A 23,091-nucleotide genomic window follows, 5' to 3' on the forward strand; every position below is an offset into this window, starting at 1 on the left:
AGATATCAAAATACATGTAAATATGCGCAAATGACTTCAAATGTATTCTAAACCATTGAAATCCTCGAGTTTTTACCTTTCCATACCTAAACAAGCAGACTTTAATTTACCTCTAAACATAAAATTGGAAATTTTAAAAGATAAAAGGATGATTGAATCACCTTTCTTTCCTTGGGTGGCACCAGGGCGCTCATGCTCTTCCTCTGGCACTGGCTGCAGCCCCAAATCCTTCCCCACCGCCCCATCACCACCATCCACCGACGATCTCCTGGCCCCCGTTCCCGCACCGGTCACATCGTCAGGGTAACGTACCACCACTACAGGGCACACACAGTGGTGGACACAGTAGTCACTGACACTCCCAAGCCGGCTCTTGCTGCTTCTCTTGGAGGCCCCGAACCCCCTGCTCCCCATGATGACGGCGCTGAGGCCGAGCCTCTCCACCTCGAGACAGAGCCTCTCCTTCATGTCGTGGTCCTTGACGATGTGGATCTTGAAAGGGATCTGAGCCTCCACGAGGGGCTGTGCCAGATCCTGGGCCTTGGTGGTCGTGAAGGTGTCGAAGTCATCCTCCAGCTTCTGCTGCGACTCCTCGGAGTCGGGCTCCTCAGCGGAGGCCGCCGCCGCGGCGGAGACCGAGAGGTCGATCGAGCCCCAGTCGGCGCCATAGAGTACACTGGTGGGGCGGACGTGGAGGAGGATCACAGCGTCGCCAGGGCGCAGGTAGTTCTGGACCGCCCACCGCACGGCGTAGGCGCTCTCGTTGCTCAGATCGACGGCGATCGCGATCCGGCGGTGGGAGCCCGGGCTCGCCGCCGCCGCAGCCGAGAAGAAGAAGCGCGGGGAGGACGGCTGGATCGCCTGCGCGGCCGCCACCGCCACCGCCGCCGGAGACGGCGCGGCATGGCGATCGGGCTCCGGTGGTGTTTGCCTGGGATTCATAACGCGATTCGCGAATGAGATTGGGGTTTCTTTCTCAGTTTTCCGGAGAATTTTCTACTGTTTTACAATGGGAATACGGAAGATAGAGGGTGAAAGGGCTTGAGATCGGATCGTCTCCCGCTCGTATGGCTTACGAATTATAGTTTGTTATTTTCCACCCGAGAAATGTGAGGAATCAAAGCGGAAAAAATATATTGAAATATATTGCCACGCAAGTAGGCATTGCATAAGTGGATTTTGTCAAAGGATAGACGCATTTCCGCAACTTTCTCCCCTGATCCAAATAAACGCGTATTTATTAGATATATAATGGAAGTTCAATAATATAAAATAGATATCAATTTATGTCAACCATCTTATCTCTAGCTCTAGACATATATTAAACTAAAAGAAGAGAAAAATTAAAGCCTTTTTCAAAATTCAGAAAATATTAAAATAATCATAAAAAATTAAATAAAAAAAAAACAATATGAATCCAAAGAACAAAGGAAAACAATTCCAAAAAAAAAAAAAATTCAAGCACGAGTATATTAGATGGACTTTTTCTTTTTTAATCTCGCTGAGGAAAACCACATGAATCTAGAATATAAAAAAAATTTCAGGCACGCCGAACTTTTTTTTTCTTTTATTTTATCTTCATCTGTAAATTTTTATTTTATAAATATCTTACAGCAATCGAAGGTAGCAGGAGTCCGAAAAAGAAAAAAATTCGGTCTTATTTTTTTCTGTAATTCCTTCTTCTTTTTGTAAATCAAGCGTATCTCTTTTTTCTGGGCACAAAATCCCAAATACTTCTATGTTATTTGAGGGTTGTAGAGACCTTTCGATAATGAACTGTGCTTTCATCAAATTCTATTTCCATTTTTTGTTTCAGAAGTCACATGTTTTCCATAAATCCCACCAATGTGCCTCTTTTAAAAAAAAATCTTTTTGAGCCCACACTGATCTGCAATTTCCTAAATGTTTTTTTTATCACTGACATAAATTGATCTGATGGGATAATGCTAATTTGATCTTGGTATTGTTTTTGTTGTTTCTGATGCTGTAGATAGGCCATTCTTCTTGGTTTCCAACATTATCTAGTTATACTGGACTGTAATATTATCATTCCCACTGCACTTTCTCCTCAATGAGGGGAGGCAATGTGAGATTGAATTCACAATCTAGATTTTTTTTATTAAATTATGTAGATTCTTCTATTTGTTTGTTGCTGATTAATCTGATTAACTAGTTCCCAGAATTCTCATCGATGGCTGTTTTCTGTACTACTAAATGAGAAAGCGAGGGTGATTTAGACATTGCTTTTGTCACGCCCCGAATTCGGTTCATGACACGGCCGTGTTATTGCCAAATTAAGCGTACAATAACACGCAGCCACTTTAAAACTTTAATTACTAAAGAACTATATTCATGAAAGTCATTAAATATTTAGGTATTAAAATCCATACAAAGCTTCTAAAAACAATATCAACATTTAACATTTGTCTTTCCCATAACCCTGGAGCATGTTACGCTCCTTGTTCCTAGCATCTCCTATTCATCTGTAAAGACATAATTAACATGGTGTGAGCTATAAAGCCCAGTAAGTAAACAAGAATAATCTTATCGGATCAAGCATAGTGTTTTGTATGCTAATGCAATATTTGAAGAACAAACAAATTTAATACAGAAAGCATTTTCTATAATCAAACCAGTAATCAAACTATGCAAGTCCATTCATGCAATTTCAAAAATATAGTTATGCATCATAATACTTTTGCCATATATGCATCATAAAAACTTTTGCCATTATTCCATACTTTGAAATTCATACTCTCAGATGGTAGTGTAGCTATGGCCGCTCTTATTCCCGCGGCAAGGCCTTTACCACTGCAGGGTCATCTTCCAGTTACTATTACCCACTGGCGGGGTCGTAAAGCCAAGTTATTTTTTTCCACTGGCTGGGGTCGTATGCCTAGTTACTGTTACCCACTGGCGGGGGTCGTACATAGCAATCTGAGAGTTCTTTAAAACATATCATGCTTTTCATAAATCTTTTCTCATCGATACATTGGAAAGTGAATAATGGCATCATACTGAATAAAATTCATGATCATGCTGAAAACTTTATTTTTCTATGCATCTTTCTATAACATCATAATCATGGGTACATAATATAATAATGATCATGATAGATGCTATTTATCCAAAATCATGTAATCATTTGCTAACACATGCTTGATCCTAATTTTATGAAAACATAAATAACCATATACAATTTCATAAACAAGTATTTGATTCAACCATAAGATTATATCAGGGTTACTTACCTTAGATTGCCCACCAACTTTAGATTTTGAGTGCCAATTCTTCAATTACCTAAAAACATCATTGAATTACCTGTCAATTTCATGTTCAACTTTATTTATCTACAATCTTTCTTAATTAACCATTTTTCAACTCATCTATAGGACTCAACTTCACCCTTAGGTCCCAAACCTGGTTCAATTTCTGATTTGGGTCTACTCAAATCATCAATTTGGGTCTGACCCAATATCTGATTTTGGTCTAAACAATTTTTGATTCGAGTCTGACCCAAGTTTCTAGTTCAGGTCTGAGCCAATAGCATTTTGGTTCAGATCTGACCAGATTATTGGGCTCAGGCCAGAGCCTAGCCCGGTTTCGGGTTCCCAGAGCCAAATTTATTTGCAGCCCAACTCGAAATCAGGCCCAATTCGGCCCACCGAACTTTTCCTTCTTTTTTTTTCTTTTCTTTCTTCTTTTCCTTTTTCTTTCTTCTCTTCCCTTCCCGAACCTTCTCTTCCCTTCTTTCTTCTTCCCTTCCCGAGCTCCTCTTCCTCTTCTCCTCTTCTCCCATGAAACCAGGAGGCGAGCTCGGGAGGCGCTCGGAAGGCACTCGGGAGGAGGCCGGCCTGAAGCCGGTGGTGCTGCGGCCAACCGGCGGCACCGGCGGCGGCCGTGGTTCCACCTGCAGCAGCCACGGCCCAATCGGGAGCTCTCCTCCTCTACCTCCGACGGAGGAGATGGAGCATGGCCACCCGTTGCAGAGCAGCAGAACCGGCCGAAGCCGGTGGTGCACGACGACACCTGCGGTCGGCCCGACGGTGTTACGACGGCCACAACGGGAAGATCCCCCTTCGACTCGTCTGCTCCGACCACCTCTGGTCTAGATCAAGCCGGTTCCACCCATGGGAACCTGACTTGCACGAGCCGAGAACCCTCCCCATGAATCGAGAGGTAGGTTCATCTTTGGATTTTTAGATCTAGGGTTTTAATGGAAAGGGGAAGCCACCATCGGATGAAGGAGAAAGGTCCTCGGCCAATTTCGGATCACAGCCGATCATTGCATAAACCTTTATCCTCCCTCCTCTTCATCTTCTTCCCACCCCTACTCCTCTGTTAATCATCTCCTAGCTAGAATAGATCTAACCTAATAGCATGTAGATCATGAATGGGGAATGAGTTAAGGGTTTACCTAGCTCCGAGGAGCTGTGAGGCGTTCCGGCGAGCTGTTGTGCTTGCTCCGGCAGCGCAGTGCGATGATGCGCTGGAGATTCTCCCTCCTCCGGCGCTACTGCTCTCGGTCCGGCTCCTTGCACAGAAGAAAGAAGGTGAGTAGGGACGTAAGAGGTGGTCGATGGAGTTCTTTGTGACTCCATGGGCTTTTGTAGCTCCTCATCCAGCTCGGAGGGGTGGGGGACCGCGGCTGTTAGGCAGTTTTAACTGCCTCAACAGCTGCCGTTCTCCACCACCTTATTCCCGAAATCACCAGATGGACCGCCGACTTTGGTCCATGCCGGTCCATCTGGTCCGGGGTTTACATTCTTCCCTCCTTAAAAAAAATTTCGTCCTCGAAATTTTACGTACCTGAGTCTACAAAAAGCTGTGGATACCTCATACGCATCTCGTCTTCGAGTTCCCAAGTTGCTTCCCTTTCAGAATGGTTACTCCACTGGACCTTCACATAGGAAATGGTGCGCCGTCTCAAAACTTGCTCCTTGTGATCAATGATGCGTAGAGGAAACTCTTCATAAGTCAGATCCTTTTCAACCAGTACTAGCTCATACTCTACTACATAACTGGGGTCTGCAATATACTTTCGTAATAGAGAAACATGAAAGACATTGTGTACACTCGATAGCTCTGGTGGTAAAGTTAATCTGTAAGCAACCTCTCCTACCTTGTTCAGAATTTCAAAGGGACCAATGTAGCGGGGACTTAGCTTACTATGTCTTCCAAATCTCATAACTCCCTTCAAGGGGGATACTTTCAAGAAAACAAAGTCACCCTCCTGGAATTCCAATTCTCTTCTTCTTTTGTCTGCCCAACTCTTCTGTCTGTCCTGAGCTGCTCTGAGCCTTTCTCTGATCAATAAAATCTTCTCTCTGGTAACCTGCACTAACTCAGGACCCAACAACTTTTTCTCTCCAACCTCATCCCAATGTACAGGAGATCTGCACTTTCTTCCATAAAGGGCTTCGTAAGGTGCCATCTGGATGCTAGAATGATAGCTGTTATTATAAGCAAATTCTACCAGGGCTATATGATCATCCCAGCAACCTCCAAGATCAACAGCACATGACCTCAGCATATCCTCCAAAGTCTGAATCGTCCGCTCTGACTGACCATCAGTCTGAGGATGATAAGCAGTACTGAGCCTCAATTCAATTCCCATAGCATTCTGAAAGCTCCTCCAGAATCTAGATACAAATCGTGGGTCCCGATCAGATACAATACTAACCGGTATGCCATGTAGGCGCACAACTTCCTCAATATATCTCAGTGTCAGCTTTTCAAGAGGAGTGCCAACCCTAAAAGGTAAGAAGTGAGCTGACTTTGTGAGACGATCAACAATCACCCACACTGCATCATTCTTCTTAACTGTCTTGGGAAGTCCAATAACAAAATCCATAGTGATATGTTCCCACTTCCATTTTGGTATCTCCAATGGTTCCAACAAACCTGCAGGCCTTTGATGTTCGGCTTTCACCTGTTGACACACCAAGCATCGAGCCACAAAATCGGCTATTTCTCTTTTCATGCCACTCCACCAAAAATGCTCCCTCAGATCTCTGTACATTTTTGTGCTACCTGGATGGATGGAGAAGCGGGACTGGTGAGCTTCCTCCATAATTTTTCTCTTCAATTCGATATGATCTGGTACACATAAACGGCTACCAAATCGAAGAGTACCATCCTGATGAGTACTGAGCTTGGGTCGCAACCCTATTTCTACATCTTCTCTAAGCTGACATAAATGAGCATCTGTCTGTTGGGCAACCTTAATTCTTTCAAGTAATGTTGGTTGCACCATCAAACAAGCCAGCATACCCCCAATACTCATAGTAGTCTCCTTGATATTCATCTTATCGAGATCTCTTATAATCTATTTCTGAGTGGTGAGCAGAGCTGTGGTGCCTACTGTAGACTTTCTACTGAGAGCGTCAGCCACTACATTAGCCTTTCCTGGATGGTATTTAATACTTAGGTCATAATCTTTCAACAGTTCAAGCCATCTTCTTTGTCTCATGTTAAGCTCTTTCTGTGTAAATATATACTTCAAACTTTTATGATCAGTGAAGACTTCACATGGTTCTCCATACAAATAATGCCTCCAAATTTTCAGAGCAAAGACTACCGCTGCCAGTTCCAGATCATGTGTTGGATAGTTCTGCTCATAGGGCTTCAACTGTCTAGAGGCGTAAGCCACCACTTTTTTATTTTGCATTAGAACACAACCCAGTCCTTTCTTGGAGGCATCACTAAAGATGGTGAAACCTCCAGAACTAGGTAGGGTGAGGACAGGAGCAGATACTAATTTCTGCTTCAACTCCTAAAAACTCGGCTCACACTCTCCGCTCCAATCGTACTTTGCTCGTTTCTGAGTCAAACGAGTCAACGGAATGGCTATCCGGGAAAATCCCTCCACAAACCTTCTGTAGTATCCAGCCAGACCTAAGAAGCTTCTGATCTCCGTCACATTAGTAGAACGAGGCCAGTTCACTACCGCTTCAATTTTCTTTGAGTCTACTGAAATTCCATTTCTGGAGATCACATGCCCAAGAAATGCAATGCTATCCAGCCAGAATTCACATTTGCTCAGCTTGGCATGTAACTTCTTTTCTTGCAAAGTTTGCAACACTAACCTCAAATGATGTTCATGCTCTTCCTTGCTCTTGGAATAAACCAGTATGTCATCAATAAATACAATAACAAACTGATCCAGAAACTCCTTGAAGACCCTGTTCATCAGGTCCATAAAGGCAGCAGGAGCATTGGTTAATCCAAAAGGCATAACCAAAAATTCATAATGGCCATACCTAGTCCGAAATGCTGTTTTAGGCACATCTTCTGTTTGAATTTTCAGTTGATGATACCCGGATCGCAAGTCTATCTTTGAGAACACTTGCGCCCCTTGCAACTGATCAAATAGGTCATCAATCCGAGGCAGTGGATACTTGTTCTTCACTATTACTTTATTCAACTCCCTATAGTCAATACACATCCTCATGCTCCCGTCCTTCTTCTTTACAAATAACACCGGAGCTCCCCATGGGGAAACACTAGGCCGAATGAACTTCTTCTCTAGAAGTTCTTGTAGCTGAGCTTTCAATTCTCTCAACTCTGCCGGAGCCATCCGATAAGGGGGCTTGGAGATGGGTCCAACCCCCGGTACAAGATCAATCTTAAAATCAATCTCCCGATCAGGGGGCAGTCCAGGTAGGTCATCAGGGAAAACATCAGGGTATTCTCCCACAATAGGAATATCATCTAGTCTTGTCTCAATTCGAGTATCTATGACATAGGCTAGATAGGCTTGACACCCTTTTCTTAATGCTTTGCGTGCACACATAGCAGAAACAATATGTAAAGAAGACTTACATTGCTTGGGTGCATCGCCTTGAAAGAAAAATTCCAGCTCCCCTGGTATATGGAACACTACTCTCTTTCTGAAGCAGTCTATATGAGCATGGTACTTGGACAGCCAATCCATTCCCAAGATGATGTCAAAATCTTGCATGTCTAGCTGTATTAAGTCTGCCACTAACTCCCTTTCTCCTAACTGAATTATGCACTTCTTGAAGATAATGTCAGCAATTACTGTTTTTTGTAGGGGTGTAGCAACATATAATGGCTCCACTAATTTCTCAGGTATGCAATATAAAGAGCTAGAGAATTTGATAGATACAAAAGAATGTGTAGAGCCAGAATCAAATAATATAGATGTATCAACTGTATTGATGGGGATAGTACCTGTCACCACACTTTCGCTTGCACTGACATCCTGCTGAGTCAATGCAAAGACCCGAGCAGTCCCCTTCTGCTTCTGATCCCCTGATCCAATAGGCCTAGGGTCATTCTTCTTTTGCTGACAATCACGTGCAATATGCCCAATCTGACCATAGTTAAAGCAGGCTCCCATCTTTTTAAGGCAAAGTCCACCATGTGGCTTGCCACAGAAATTGCAGGCCCCAAATTTGTTCTTTTTGTTTGCATTTTCTCCAAAATTTCTTGGCCTTGCACTCTGATCCCCAGTTGTCCTGGACCTCTTCAGATCACCTCTTTCTTTCTCTGACCTCTTCAGATCTGCTTCTACTTTCAGTGCTCTCTCCAGGACATCTCCATAACTGGTGAAGATCAGGACTGACAATCGGGATAGAATCTTATCCCTCAAGCCCTGCTCGAACCTGTTAGCCTTGCTCTCTTCAGCCTCCGTAAATTGGGGACAGAACCGACCCAGTTCATTGAACTTGTTGGCATATTCAAGCACGGTCATATTATCTTTCTACCTCAAAGATAAGAATTCATTTTCCTTAGTCCTTCTTAGCGACTTAGGAAAATATTGTTCATAGAACATTTTCTTGAATTCATTCTAAGTTGGCATATTGTCATCATTTCCAATTGCAGCTTTCATGGTTGTCCACCAAAACTTTGCATTTCCTCTCATCATTGGAATAGCCAACCTAACCTTGACATCTTCAGGAAACTGCAGAGCATCATACATCTCTTCTATTCCCCGAATCCATGTCTCAGCAGCCAACGGATCGGCTCAACCATCAAACATAGGGGGATTCAACCTCCGGAACCGTTCATAGTAGGAGTCCATAAACTGTGCAGGTCGGACAACGGCCTGCACTTGCTGTTGCATCAATTGTTGCATCTGCTGTTGCTGTTGAAGAAGCTGAGCCATAACTTGGCATACCCCAGTAAGATCCGTTTGGGTGGCTACAGCGTTTGGAGCTGGCCCGGCTGGCATGTTGGTACCTCCTTGGGATAATGCTTTCACCCCTTTTCTTTTATAGTTTGCCAATACTTCATTCTCACTATCACTCATCGTCACCTATCAAAATATAGTATTAATCATCATTCATTTCATCATATTATATGTATTTAAATATATATATATATAAATTTTCTTTTATTATTATTATTATTTATAAATAATAATAATAATAATAATAATAATAATAATAAATATATATATATATACATCATTATTGTTCTTACTGTGACTCCAATTATATGAAAGCTAACTTAGCTACCCATTCCCATGATTAATTTTAAAGTTTTTTTAAATCATGGTTAAACTTATTGCTCTGATACCACTAAATGTCACGCCCCGAATTCGGTTCATGACACGGCCATGTTATTGCCAAATTAAGCGTACAATAACACGCAGCCACTTTAAAACTTCAATTACTAAAGAACTATATTCATGAAAGTCATTAAATGTTCAGGTATTAAAATCCATACAAAGCTTCTAAAAACAATATCAATATTTAACATTTGTCTTTCCCATAACCCTGGAGCATGTTACGCTCCTTGTTCTTAGCATCTCCTATTCATCTGTAAAGACATAATTAAAATGGTGTGAGCTATAAAGCCCAGTAAGTAAACAAGAATAATCTTATCGGATCAAGCATAGTGTTTTGTATGCTAACACAATATTTGAAGAATAAACAAATTTAATACAGAAAGCATTTTCTATAATCAAACCAGTAATCAAACTATGCAAGTCCATTCATGCAATTTCATAAATATGGTTATGCATCATAATACTTTTGCCATATATGCATCATAAAAACTTTTGCCATTATTCCATACTTTGAAATTCATACTCTCAGATGGTAGTGTAGCTATGGCCGCTCTTATTCCCACGGCAAGGCCTTTACCACTGCAGGGTCATCTTCCAGTTACTATTACCCACTGGCGGGGGTCGTAAAGCCAAGTTATTTTTTTCCACTGGCTGGGGTCGTATGCCTAGTTACTGTTACCCACTGGCGGGGGTCGTACATAGCAATCTGAGAGTTCTTTAAAACATATCATGCTTTTCATAAATCTTTTCTCATCGATACATTGGAAAGTGAATAATGGCATCATACTGAATAAAATTCATGATCATGCTGAAAACTTTATTTTTCTATGCATCTTTCTATAACATCATAATCATGGGTACATAATATAATAATGATCATGATAGATGCTATTTATCCAAAATCATGTAATCATTTGCTAACACATGCTTGATCCTAATTTTATGAAAACATAAATAACCATATACAATTTCATAAACAAGTATTTGATTCAACCATAAGATTATATCAGGGTTACTTACCTTAGATTGCCTACCAACTTTAAATTTTGAGTGCCAATTCTTCAATTACCTAAAAACATCATTGAATTACCTGTCAATTTCACGTTCAACTTTATTTATCTACAATCTTTCTTAATTAACCATTTTTCAACTCATCTATAGGACTCAACTTCACCCTTAGGTCCCAAACCTGGTTCAATTTCTGATTTGGGTCTACTCAAATCATCAATTTGGGTCGACCCAATGTCTGATTTTGGTCTAAACAATTTTTGATTCGAGTCTGACCCAAGTTTCCGGTTCAGGTCTGAGCCAATAGCATTTTGGTTCAGATCTGACCAGATTATTGGGCTCAGGCCAGAGCCTAGCCCGGTTTCGGGTTCCCAGAGCCAAATTTATTTGCAGCCCAACCCGAAATCAGGCCCAATTCGGCCCACCGAACTTTTCCTTCTTTTTTTTTTCCTTTTCTTTCTTCTTTTCCTTTTTCTTTCTTCTCTTCCCTTCCCGAACCTTCTCTTCCTTTCTTTCTTCTTCCCTTCCCGAGCTCCTCTTCCTCTTCTCCTCTTCTCCCATGAAACCAGGAGGCGAGCTCGGGAGGCGCCCGGAAGGCACTCGGGAGGAGGCCGGCCCGAAGCCGGCGGTGCTGCGGCCAACCGGCGGCACCGGCGGCGGCCGTGGTTCCACCTGCAGCAGCCACGGCCCAACCGGGAGCTCTCCTCCTCCACCTCCGACGGAGGAGATGGAGCACGGCCACCCGTCGTGGAGCGGCAGAACCGGCCGAAGCCGGTGGTGCACGACGACACCTGCGGTCGGCCCGACGGTGTCACGACGGCCACAACGGGAAGATCCCCCTTCGACTCGTCTGCTCCGACCACCTCCGGTCTAGATCAAGCCGGTTCCACCCATGGGAACCTGACTTGCACGAGCCGAGAACCCTCCCCATGAATCGAGAGGTAGGTTCATCTTTGGATTTTTAGATCTAGGGTTTTAATGGAAAGGGGAAGCCACCATCGGATGAAGGAGAAAGGTCCTCGGCCAATGTCGGATCACAGCCGATCATTGCATAAACCTTTATCCTCCCTCCTCTTCATCTTCTTCCCACCCCTATTCCTCTGTTAATCATCTCCTAGCTAGAATAGATCTAACCTAATAGCATGTAGATCATGAATGGGGAATGAGTTAAGGGTTTACCTAGCTCCGAGGAGCTGTGAGGCGTTCCGGTGAGCTGCTGTGCTTGCTCCGGCAGCGCAGTGCGATGACGCGCTGGAGATTCTCCCTCCTCCGGCGCTACTGCTCTCGGTCCGGCTCCTTGCACAGAAGAAAGAAGGTGAGTAGGGAGGTAAGATGTGGTTGATGGAGTTCTTTGTGACTCCATGGGCTTTTGTAGCTCCTCATCCAGCTCGGAGGGGTGGAGACCGCGGCTGTTAGGCAGTTTTAACTGCCTCAACAACTGCCGTTCTCCACCGCCTTATTCCCGAAATCACCAGATGGACCGCCGACTTTGGTCCATGCCGGTCCATCTGGTCCGGGGTTTACAGCTTTTGTGGCTGGTTTAAATACTGTTCCAAATCTTCTTCAGAACTCACTTACTAGATGTAATTAGTGGATCATGTATCATTGTCGTGCCGATCATCTCTATCATTTTGGCTAGTCATTCAGTGATATTGTGGATCCTCATGAGGTTGCCATTAGACTCCTCCATCTTAATGCTGTTGTCCTCTTTAATTAAGATGACAGTTATATATGATCATCTTGTAGAAATTCCTTGTATGATGCAAGATGGCATAATGTCACTAGTTTAGTATTGAACTAATGCCTAAAAGAATACATTGGGGTCGAGGATGAAGCAGAAGAGGGTAAAGTAGTGGTCGAAACTGCTTGATTAGGAATTTAGCGTGTTCGAAAGAGAGGAGGGTGCTGGGTGTGGGGGTGGATGGAGGTAACTAAAAGAAGTGGATGGTGGCGGTAGCGGAGGAGGCAGTAGCAGCAAAAATGAACAAGGCGGAGGACATGGTTAAAGGAGGCTAGGATATATTTTATATAAAAAAGGAGAGTTCTTTTTCTAACCCATGTTGATCCTTTGGTTTAAAGTTCCATTGTATCATGGGTATTTCGATCCTAAAACATTTTAAGAATGTCATGTGATAGGTGCATGATACAATTCTTGCAGACCATGTTAATAAAGATGAATGGAAGGATGATATTGAGCCAACCAAGTAACTTGAGGGATCCATTTAAATTTTTTTAAACTAAATGACGTATGAATAGAACGAGAGTTAAATCAAGGGATAAAAGTACAATTTTCTAAATATTTAAATCAAAATAAGGAAATTTTTTACCATGAAAAAAAGATAGATAATTTGGATTCATGCATTATAAAGGCTATAGACCTCTAAAATAAGTAATCATTGACTTCTAGGTATTTTAAATATCATAGATCATGATTAAAAATATTGACTTTCACTTTGAAAGAACTACACAAAAAAGAAATGTTTACATAAATAGATATATACAAAGATATGGAAACACATACATATATCTATAAGTTGTGAATAAGTGAATAAGCATGTAACTAAGTCTACAAAATTTGTTGTATACCAGCTCAAAAGCAAAATATGTTAGTTAGAAGATTTTACTTTGATAAATTGAAGTATGTATTTGCAGGGATGGGTTCTTTTTATTGGACAAGCAAAAAAAAAAGAAAAGTAATTCACACTATTTTAAATTATCATATATATATATATATAGATATAATTTTAATTGTGAGAAAATAATTTATTCGGAACAAAAAAAAAAATCTAGGATCGCATAAAACAGAACAGAATAAAGCACACCCATGTTTCATTCTCTCTCTCTACCCCTTGAAGCCTCTGGCCTTTTTCTTGCTTCACTTACTAAACTATAGAGCGATCCCGCAAGAAGCATGTAAAGGCCTCTCCTAACCATCATCACCCACTAAATACCTTCCACCCTCTCCAAATAAAAAATCACCTGCTTTTAGTTAATTCTAGTCTCATCTTTCAGCTGTAAAGCATGGTTATGCAAAGTATTTCTTCTGTAACAACATATGGCTAATGATTCCAATCATCTGCCTCCTAAATCACATGCGCGCAGCACTCCCTTCTTTGCCATGAAATTAGTCAACTGCAAAATAATGCATCTTACACTCAGACCTCATGCAAACCCTAGCTGAGAACACTTTGCTAACATCGTTTTTTATCACTCGTATACATGTCTTTGATAATCCATGACAATATTTATGGAAGACACTCTCATAGCCACTATTTAAGAAGTTTCCAATATCACTAAATAGATTATAAAATCTAAAGAACACATGCAGATCATGCCACAAATAATATACTCGAAGTTAACTAGTTATGAAGTGCACTCCATTCATTCAATTCCAAACTACGATTCCAGTACGTTTCATTCACTTAATTCACAGTATAGCTAGAGCTGTATATATCTTACATGCACAATCAAGTCTACGAAAGGAAACTCTGATCGTTCGCTAACGCACATCCTCCCCATCCCAAGAAGAAATTTCGTAATTTAGAGCTCACATATTGCAAAGCATCACAAGCTTCTTTGCCACCACCACTTTGGCACTCCCAAGGCATCCTATGCTCATTTCAGTGCCAAAAGAATCATAAGTTCATAACATGGAGGATGTGGAGATGGTTTCAGATGAGCCTAGAATACATGAGAACCTCAGTTAGGTCCCCAGCAACTCAAATAGAAAACCATCCTAAATGACTCCTCGGCAGCCATAGCCTTCATTTTTTTAGGCACGCATTTCTTGTCTGGGCTGCCGTCAGTGTTTGGGAGGAGTCTTACTTGTGCTGTCGACGACCAACCCCTCTCGAAGGCTGAGGAGCTTGGCATGACCACTTGATCTTTGAGTTCAAGAGCAGCCCCCAGAGCCACAGCTATGCATGCCTTATTAGCAAGCCTCATCTTTCCAGAAAGATTTAGGAAGAGCAAAGACAATGTTGGATATGAAGGTTAGCAGAACGTTGGCTGATAAGGGACTTTACCAGGTTACGGTTTAGTATATATATGCTAAATAGGGCTTCAAGTGGGCAAAGGAGGTTGAAAGAGAGGGTGTGGTCCTACGGCCCCGAGTGCCAGTGGTTTCTCCAAGGGAAAACCAGTAGCAATTAATAGACCCATTGGTTCATTTATCCAGTGAAGGAAGGATGGGATCAGTCGCTTTCTGTCTTGTTTGTTCTATGGGTGGCCGCCCTTATTTTATCTCTCTCTGTTCTCTTTTATGGAGTAGAAGTACTGAAACCTAGATTGCAAATGGGTCTGCATGCATTGTTTCGTCTTGCTCTATATTTGTCTCATCTCTCTTGGTCCCCCTCTTTTGGAACCTTTGGGCCATTCTCACCTGCACATCATGATGTGTGATTGAGACACCTGAAAACTCCTCCAAGGAGAGATGGAGAAAGGAGGCTAGAAAACCAGGCGCTGAAGGCAGTTTGGTTGCCCGCCCATAGGTTTTGTGAGCGCGGATGATGGTCAAAATATATATTTCGGGCAAAGTTTGCCATACGGTCTGTAGCCACACTGGCACAGTATCGATACGGTATGAAATTTTTTTGATGTACCGAATGTCGATACGCCACTTATATTGGATACCGATATGATACGATATGCTCCATACCATTTAGTTCGGGCTAGTATAGTATATCATGATTTTAACCTTTGTACAATACCAAGAAATTAATAAGAATTTCGATATTATTTATGTGTTGCAAGAGAACCAGCTGGTTATGATTTTACAACTATAGGTCATTAATTAGCTATGCTCTAGAAAGTAAGGGATGCCCTTAGAATGTGGTTTCCTAAAATCTCTATTAGATGTTCACACACACACACACACACACACACATATATATATATATATAGATACATATATATTGTTAAAGATTAATGCAAAACTTAATTATGGGTTAAATTCATCTCATAGTGGCTTATGTGTCCCATCTTATTAGAGTTGGTTGAATGTCTTTGAGTGAGTCGACTGCCTGTAACTAAGTGTCCTTGGTTTATGGTTTTGTGGCTTAGTTTTAGGAGGTATGGTGGTCATGATTTAGTGCTATTAGAGGTCCTTGAATAGTGAAGTTTGTTATGCTTTTGTGTGTATTTAAAGAGCTTTTCAGATGAATAAAATGTAGAGTTCAGCTGTTCAGTCTTCTGTGCATTTTATTTGTCTGCTAAAATCTATGATGGTGTGCTTTGCCTCTCTAACATCTGTTGTTGGAGAGAAAAGAGTGAGTTGCTGTGTTTAGCATTTGGAGCTCCAAGTTGAAGCACGTAACAAACATTAAATTTGATTTTCATGATTCATGAGGTTTGGAATTCCCTGAAAATTTGCATCTAAAGTGATGTTTTGGGCCAACCAGAAAGTAGGATTAGCTGCTTTCAATCACCAGGCAGCCAGACACTAATAATTCCTCATTGTTTTATTTCCACAGAAAACAAAGAAACATAAAGAATATATGCAAGTGGATTACCAGACGTTATTGGTTTCACAAGTGCATGGTGCAAGTGGCAAATCCAGCACCTACTCTCAACTACCAACACCAATTACCAGAAATTCAGCTTCCTCTTCTTTCGTCGAAACTTTTTCTTCTCTCTCATGATTCCTTTTTAACTCTCATCCTGAGAGAATTCGTGTCCCTGCTGTTATGCCAATAAAACAGTAAAGCATGTCAATGTATTGAGTGAATTAGTAGCACAAACTCTTGTTGGGAGCAAGTATTATGACCAAAAACATGCTTAAGATGAAAAGCACCTACTTGCTTAGGTCCACTATAAAAGATTTGGGAAGCTAAAAAGGAAAAGAAACAAGAAAGGTTTTAATAATTATAACAAAAGGTAAACGGTGAAGCAGAAGATAAATAATGGATTTTTGTTTATAAACTTCTGAGATTGTTTCTGCTCTGAACAAACTTTTTTAAGAGATTGTTTCTTAAATTAGATTGTCATCTCCAGAGCGCATGTACTGGCGAGAGATGTGGGGTTTGAATCTAAAAATCTTTTTATATTTTTGTCTCGCCCTGCTCGTTCATGTGGAATCTTTTTATAGGAGTCAAAAGTTCAATAACAAAGGAAAGTATTAGATCAGTTTAAGTTCTTTTAAGCTCATACTCAACTTGGAGCTTTGCAGCAAGAATATCATGTATTGGCCCAAGTAAAAAATATATTATTAAACCGATGAATTAATAAATAAGTTAAAATATTTCATGACCATATGGAATGGTTCAGGAAAGAAAAAGGGGCAGAAACTTGGACAAGTAGAAGATCCAAGGTGGATCAGACACCTTGTTTTCCTGAAAGCGATGCGGAAAAGCCTGAGATTGGTGCATATGTCCGTTTTGGAAATGGTGTTTGGTGTTGCTGCGCAGTTGATACTGGGAGGCATTGGTTTTTAAAATTATAAAATGTTGGGAGATGAGAGTGAACATAAAGTGATAAAAATCAAATTTATCATGTCAATACTGAGAAGAATACCATTTGGGAGTAAACTTATGTGCTACTTTTTAAAGATTTTTTTACCATGATTTGCAGTTGTAATCATGTTCATATGTCCATGCATTGCTTAAACTAATTAAGGACTCATTTGTTTCATGGAAAGATTTTTTTTTCACTGAAACATTTTTATTGAAAAGCTGATGTTTGACTATATAATGCTTGAAAAAATGATTTTTGTATTTTTTGTTGACCATGAAAAAGTGACACATTACTATGTGACTTATGTTTAGTTGAGCATCTAATTTTTCTGGAAAAGTTGTATAAAGTACCTGTTATGCCGTTAATAAAAATCTTAATCCATTCTATCTAAAAGGTTAAGGATATATTTGAAAAAAGAATTATCCCAATTTGCTGACGGCGAGCATTGAATATTTTTATATCTCATATGAATTTCTCTTTCTCATGAAATATGAAACCTTATTTTCCTTGATAATACTATTTTTCTATCTCTCTTATTTAAAAACTCCAGCCAAATATGAGGTATTTCTTTTTTTTTTTTTTGACCATACTTTCCTCCCACCTCTTCCCACGAACTAAACGAGTCCTAATAGGTTAAAAGGCTTCCTAACTAGATCTTTGGATGTTGAGTACTTAACAGTCTCTAAGAGCTATCGATGGACATAAGCCTATTCACAAAGTCTATGTCTATTTAGAGAGGAGGATACGATCCACACTGTAGGCAAATCATTTGCTGCTATCCTTAATGCATGGAGAATAAGAACTCCCCTAGGATGTATCACCAACGTAAGGTCTCTAATTTGATCAATACTGCAGCTGATATGATATTATATGATGCGGATAACAGATGTGATTCTAGAATTTAAAAAAACAAAAACATTTCCTTGGTATAAAAAGATTGGGTAAAATGAGCATGAAGATTTTATCCACCGGCTTTCCTCCTATTCCTAGATCACTAGAAAGATAATAATAATAAAAAAGTTGCTAATTTTGAAGATAGATTTTTCCGAGAGGATTTTTTTTTCTGAGACGAACTTTTGAAAATAGATTTAACCCAGGAACTGCCCTATTGGAAAGGCTTGAGATACCAAGTATAAATGTTTCCCATAGGTATAGCAGTAAGATGTTATCTCTACATTATTTTATTTAGGATTTTTTTGCATGGATACCCTTCTGAATATTTAAATTTGCGTGAATAACTTTTTAAAATTTATATTTGTATCTATACCCTTATAAAACACTGTTATTATACAAATGCCTTAATATAACGATTGTTTAACACTGTTAAAAAAATCATATTTATATTAATTTAAAATAAAATAAAATTTTGAAATTACGTTTTTGTCCCGTCTTCTTCCCCTGCTATCGGGATCACGATCGTGACCCTGCGGGTGTTCGCGATCCCATGGGCGATCTCCTTCGCGATCCCAAGGGCAGGGGAAGAAGACGGGACAAAAACGTAATTTCAAAATTTCACAAGCCGGGAGCGGGATCGCGATCGCGATCTCCTTCTTCACAGCGATCGCAATCCAACTCGTGGCTCGCGATCGCGATCTCCTTCTTCACAGCGATCGCGATCCAACTCGCGGCTCGCGATTGCGATCTCCTTCCTCCCTGTTTTCGTAATCCATAGTCCTCCCAACTTCCAAATCTCCCCTCTCCAAAAGCACTAGTCGTGGACCCAAAGAATCTCTCCTCTCTGTTCATCATAATTCAATATTATCTTGCCCTCTCTTCTTTCTCGATGTATACTTTTTTTCCTATTAATTTGAACAAAAAAAAAATCATTGTAAGTGTTAAAAGAATAATAATGATTGTTGTAGCTGATTTTATTTTATTCCTATTTCTCACTGTGAACTTATATTGAAGTTCTATTTTTTGACTTCTAAACCACATACCTATATATTTTATTAGATGGTAAGAAAGGTGAAGTATCACCCATTTTTGATTGTTGAAACATAGTATGGCTATGATGTTTATGTACTATTCCTTTTTTTTTCTTTTATTTTGTTAGCATAGTTTTGGTTGATAAGCACTCTCTCTTACAATTTATATAGTGCATATTTATTCATTCAATGTACAGGTTCTTAAATGGAGCAACAACTATTCAAATTGAAGGTGAAATTTGGAGGATATTTTAAGAAGATTAAGAATTCTACAAGAATGAAGTACTACTTTGGAATACAAAAAAGCTGGTTAGTTAATGTTGACTGTTATTACTACAAGGACCTATATAATGATATACTGCATACATTCAATTTGAAGCTTGAAAAGACCATAAAGATTTAGTTTGTAATTAGATATTTAAACGCCTAAGTCTTACATGATATTAGACACAAATCAAAAATTGATGAGTTTGTTTTTTTCTTTGCTGAAATTGATAAGTTTGTTTGAGGAGTACAAGGATTTAAAAGAGTGAAAGAAATTCAAGTGGATAAAGTAAGAGAGAAGCAAAGGCAAAACGAAAGTGAACATCTAGCTACAATAGGCATTGATATCTTAGCTACTGCTATTGAATATAATGACTATGTTGGGATAAATGATAAAACTTTATTTCAAGAGGAGCAGAAAACAGATACTGAAATTTATGGTTCTGGGAGTAGCTATCACAGTATTTATAATAGTAATTTTGATGATGATGATGATGAAAATATCATAAACTACAAGGGAGAGACATATGAGATGGACATTGAGAATTCTAACATAGCCTTAGGGGCAAAATATACAAGTTGAGAACAGTTCAAGGTGGCATTGAGTCAGTATGTTATATTGAATGAATTTGCCGTAAGAATTCTCAAAAGTGAGCCCGGTAGAATGGCAGTGAATTGCAAAAATAAAGCTTATAATTGGAGATTTCATGCTTCACTATTATGTGATTGTCGTACATTTCAGATATTACGGTTGAAATATGTTAGTTTTTCATTATAATGCTTGAAAAATATTGCACATATTAATATATTGTTCTGTTTGTATGTGTAGGTTAAAAAATTGAAGGAACCTCATACATGCTCATCTATAAACAAATGTGGCAGCAAGATGGCTACACAATTTTGGATATATGATAGGATTATTGGTTGGCTATGAAAAGTGGGTCACCTGTCGCCTATTGAGCTAAGAAGAAGATTGTTGCAATTCCATCATCTTAAGCTTCCATACCACAGAGTTTGGTAAGGAAAGGAGCTTGCCATGTCCATGATTCATGGTAATTGGGCAGATTCTTTTGAGAGAATGGAGGATTTCAAGGAGGAGCTTTTGAGAAAAAAACCCGGGTAGTGTAGTAAAGCTAAAATTAGATGTGGTTGGTGATAAGCATTACTTCCATCGCTTCTTTATTTGTCTACGAGCTTACAGTATGAGCTTTTTAGCTAGTTGTAGGCCTTTTATAGGCTTAGATGGTTGCCACTTAAAGGGAAAATTCAAGGGTGTGATGATGGCTGCTACATCATTTGATGGAAATAATAGTTTGTTTCCAGTTGCTTTTGGTGTTGCAGAATCTGAAAATAGTGATAGCTGAACTTGATTTTTGGAGGCACTTAAAGAGTCAATTCAAACGCCAAAAGGTCTAATACTTGTATTAAATCAACAAAAGGGACCGGAAGAAACAGTAAAACATAAATACCCCCAAGCAGAACATAGAAAATGCATGAGACACTTGTACAAAAACTTTCAAACAAAATTTCCAGGACACTGGCTTAAAATTAAGATATGGGGAGCTGCAAGGGCATACAAAAAAGTCCAATATGACGATATCATCAATCAAATTAAGAAGGCTAGCTTGGAGGTATTCAAGTATCTTAATGTTGAAAATATTAGTTTATGGAGTAGATCTCAGTTTGGTATCACAGCTAAGTGCTACTTTATAACAAATAACCTTTCGGAGTCATTCAATGCAAATATCAATTTTGAGAGGATATTTCATACAAAATCCGATATGTAGGGGTGTATCCATGCAAAAAAACCTTTTTATTTAATATCGTGCGCACTTGGTCTGATCTAAAGTATGCAAGAGATAAATCATCCACTATCTTTTGGAGCATGAAAAGCAACCGTCATTGAGTAAAAAATCAAGGGTTTCTAACGTTTCAAACTAGAATCTGACTCCATTTGTTCGTCTTCCATGATGATATGATTACTTCCACTTTGATTCTAAATAACATAGAGAACTTTCCAGTGAAAAATATAACTTTATATGACTCCAATTGAACTTTCCGAAAGTTAAGCGCCAGGGGATGCAGCAACATCCACTCCAGCTCTGGTGTAGATATGGTTGTGTTACTGGTTCAACACTAGTTGACCTTAGATCTGAATTTAATTGGATGAGTAAAAATCTAGCCAAGTATAGCCAAATCCACTTCTATATATATAATATAATTTTTTTATTATAAATATAGTCATTTTTTTAAAAATAATAATTTTTGATTTGACAAGAGGACTACAATTTTAAACATTTTTTTGGTAACAAACATCATGACAGTGACTGCCCTTATAAGGTAGTAGTTCAATTGACTACCCCTATACACTTTTCCCCTAATTTTTCCAACGAAATATCATAATTTTACTTCTTTAGAACTATTAAAATTGATATTCCAAGACTATTATTATTCCAAGTTAATCTTATCCTACCACTTGATGCATAGAGTTTAAGGTCTCCAATAAGCATAAGAACTTTAAGAGGAGCATAAGTAGGTAAGCAAGCAAAAGTTAGGTATGTGGGAGAAATAGAAACATTATAACAAGAACAAATAGATTTGAGTGAATGCACCAAAGGTAAACGGATAATGAGCCTACCAAATATAAACAAGGTTTGCCTCGAGCCTCATGTGATACTGCAGACAATTAAGAATTGAGTAGAAATTGAATACCTCAAAAATCGATAGCACTAAATGGTAACCCAAGTAGCCTTTCACACAGTTAGATACCATTAACAGGACATTACTCTTTGGTTCCAAGAACTGACAAGACAGTTGAGATTTTTGTATTTTCTTAAATCATAAAGTGAAATTTTGATTAACTTCTTTTTAGTGGTAGCATAACATCTGGAAAATTTCTCTATATGAAATTTAGATTTTACTTTAAGAACTGACAAGACAGTTGAGATTTTTGTTTTTTTTAAAGTATTTTAACAATCAATATTTACAAAAAAAAAAATCAGCTTTTAAAATCTAAAATTTTTGAAGCAAGTAGTAAGATAAGGTTGTGATTTTGAGATCCAAGCTATCAAAGCATAAACCTAATAATTGATGGAAAATGCTTTAGAGCAGCTATTAGTGCATACAAAAAGTTTCCTAAACCTACCTATATTGGCCTTGCAACTATATTCAATTATCCGTAATTAATGTATCTTATCAATACCTATGAGTTATATAACATAAGAACCGTTCATGCAGAAAAGCAGACATTCCCTAACATTAGCTATAATCAAGAGATTCTATTATTCTAATCTTCATGTGTTGCATAAAGCTACAGTTTATTATGGAAAAAAGACTAAACCCTTATAAGTAAAAGAAAAATAATGATGCATGCCAGAAAGATCCTAAAATAACCCTCCATCTCTTTAATTTTTTGTTATTCTTTCATGTCATAGTCTTCAAATAGCATGGCTCAACTCATACATGGGATTACTCATGTACCTTTTCTCTGACAATTATGCTGAAGGTTTCAGTTGCTTTCCAACCATGTAACTAGTCTTCACAGCATCCGTCAGATGGCAGAAACAATGGATGCATGCATCTTGTTTGTCTGCTAATAAAGCTTGCTCTGTTGGCATATTCAAGTAGTACCATGGTTTGGAATTAGATGGCTCTCCTCAAAAGTTTCCCATGGAAGGCAAATCACCAGAGCACTCAAAAAAAAGATCACAGACAAGCTATTTCTTATCAACCTTCCCTAAGGTCCCTGTAATTAAGATCCACTAATCTCCTGAGATTTCCTCCCGGGAAAGCATTTATTGCTTGTGTTTACTTCCTTACAGCCAATGAGCAACTTTACCATGCAGGATTTTGGCTAACAAATGCACCTTCTCAGGCTCAAACTCCAGCTAATTCAACCAGGGCTAA

At 39.4% G+C, this 23,091-nt stretch overlaps 2 protein-coding genes and 1 long non-coding RNA gene across 6 annotated transcripts in view; 1 reads left to right on the top strand and 2 right to left on the bottom strand.

Moving 5' to 3' along the window:
- LOC103717318 (universal stress protein PHOS32-like) overlaps positions 1-14,121 on the bottom strand; it is a 30,653-nt gene extending 16,532 nt beyond the window's left edge. For 3 of the 4 annotated variants that reach the window (XM_039116437.1, XM_039116436.1, XM_039116434.1), the window contains exons 1-3: positions 11,726-14,121; positions 10,559-10,607; positions 162-1,216 (exon numbers count right to left, since the gene is read on the bottom strand). In XM_039116437.1, the coding sequence (XP_038972365.1) occupies positions 162-942 (781 nt within the window). In that variant the 5' untranslated portion in view covers positions 943-1,216; positions 10,559-10,607; positions 11,726-14,121. The remainder of the gene's footprint in view (positions 1-161; positions 1,217-10,558; positions 10,608-11,725) is intronic. The other variant, XM_039116435.1, reaches the window with a different exon arrangement.
- LOC120104745 lies at positions 6,761-9,318 on the bottom strand. Its single transcript, XM_039116433.1, has one exon. The coding sequence runs from the start codon at positions 8,717-8,719 to the stop codon at positions 6,776-6,778; it is 1,944 nt and encodes a 647-aa protein (XP_038972361.1). The 5' UTR covers positions 8,720-9,318; the 3' UTR covers positions 6,761-6,775.
- Positions 11,044-16,598, top strand: LOC120104746. Its single transcript, XR_005507119.1, has 2 exons — positions 11,044-11,487; positions 16,018-16,598. It is a non-coding gene; the product is annotated as an uncharacterized LOC120104746 (long non-coding RNA).
- Positions 16,599-23,091: the final 6,493 nt, after the last annotated feature.

Source organism: Phoenix dactylifera, unplaced genomic scaffold, assembly GCF_009389715.1.
Source record: "Phoenix dactylifera cultivar Barhee BC4 unplaced genomic scaffold, palm_55x_up_171113_PBpolish2nd_filt_p 000092F, whole genome shotgun sequence".
In the NCBI taxonomy this organism is placed as follows: domain Eukaryota; kingdom Viridiplantae; phylum Streptophyta; class Magnoliopsida; order Arecales; family Arecaceae; genus Phoenix; species Phoenix dactylifera.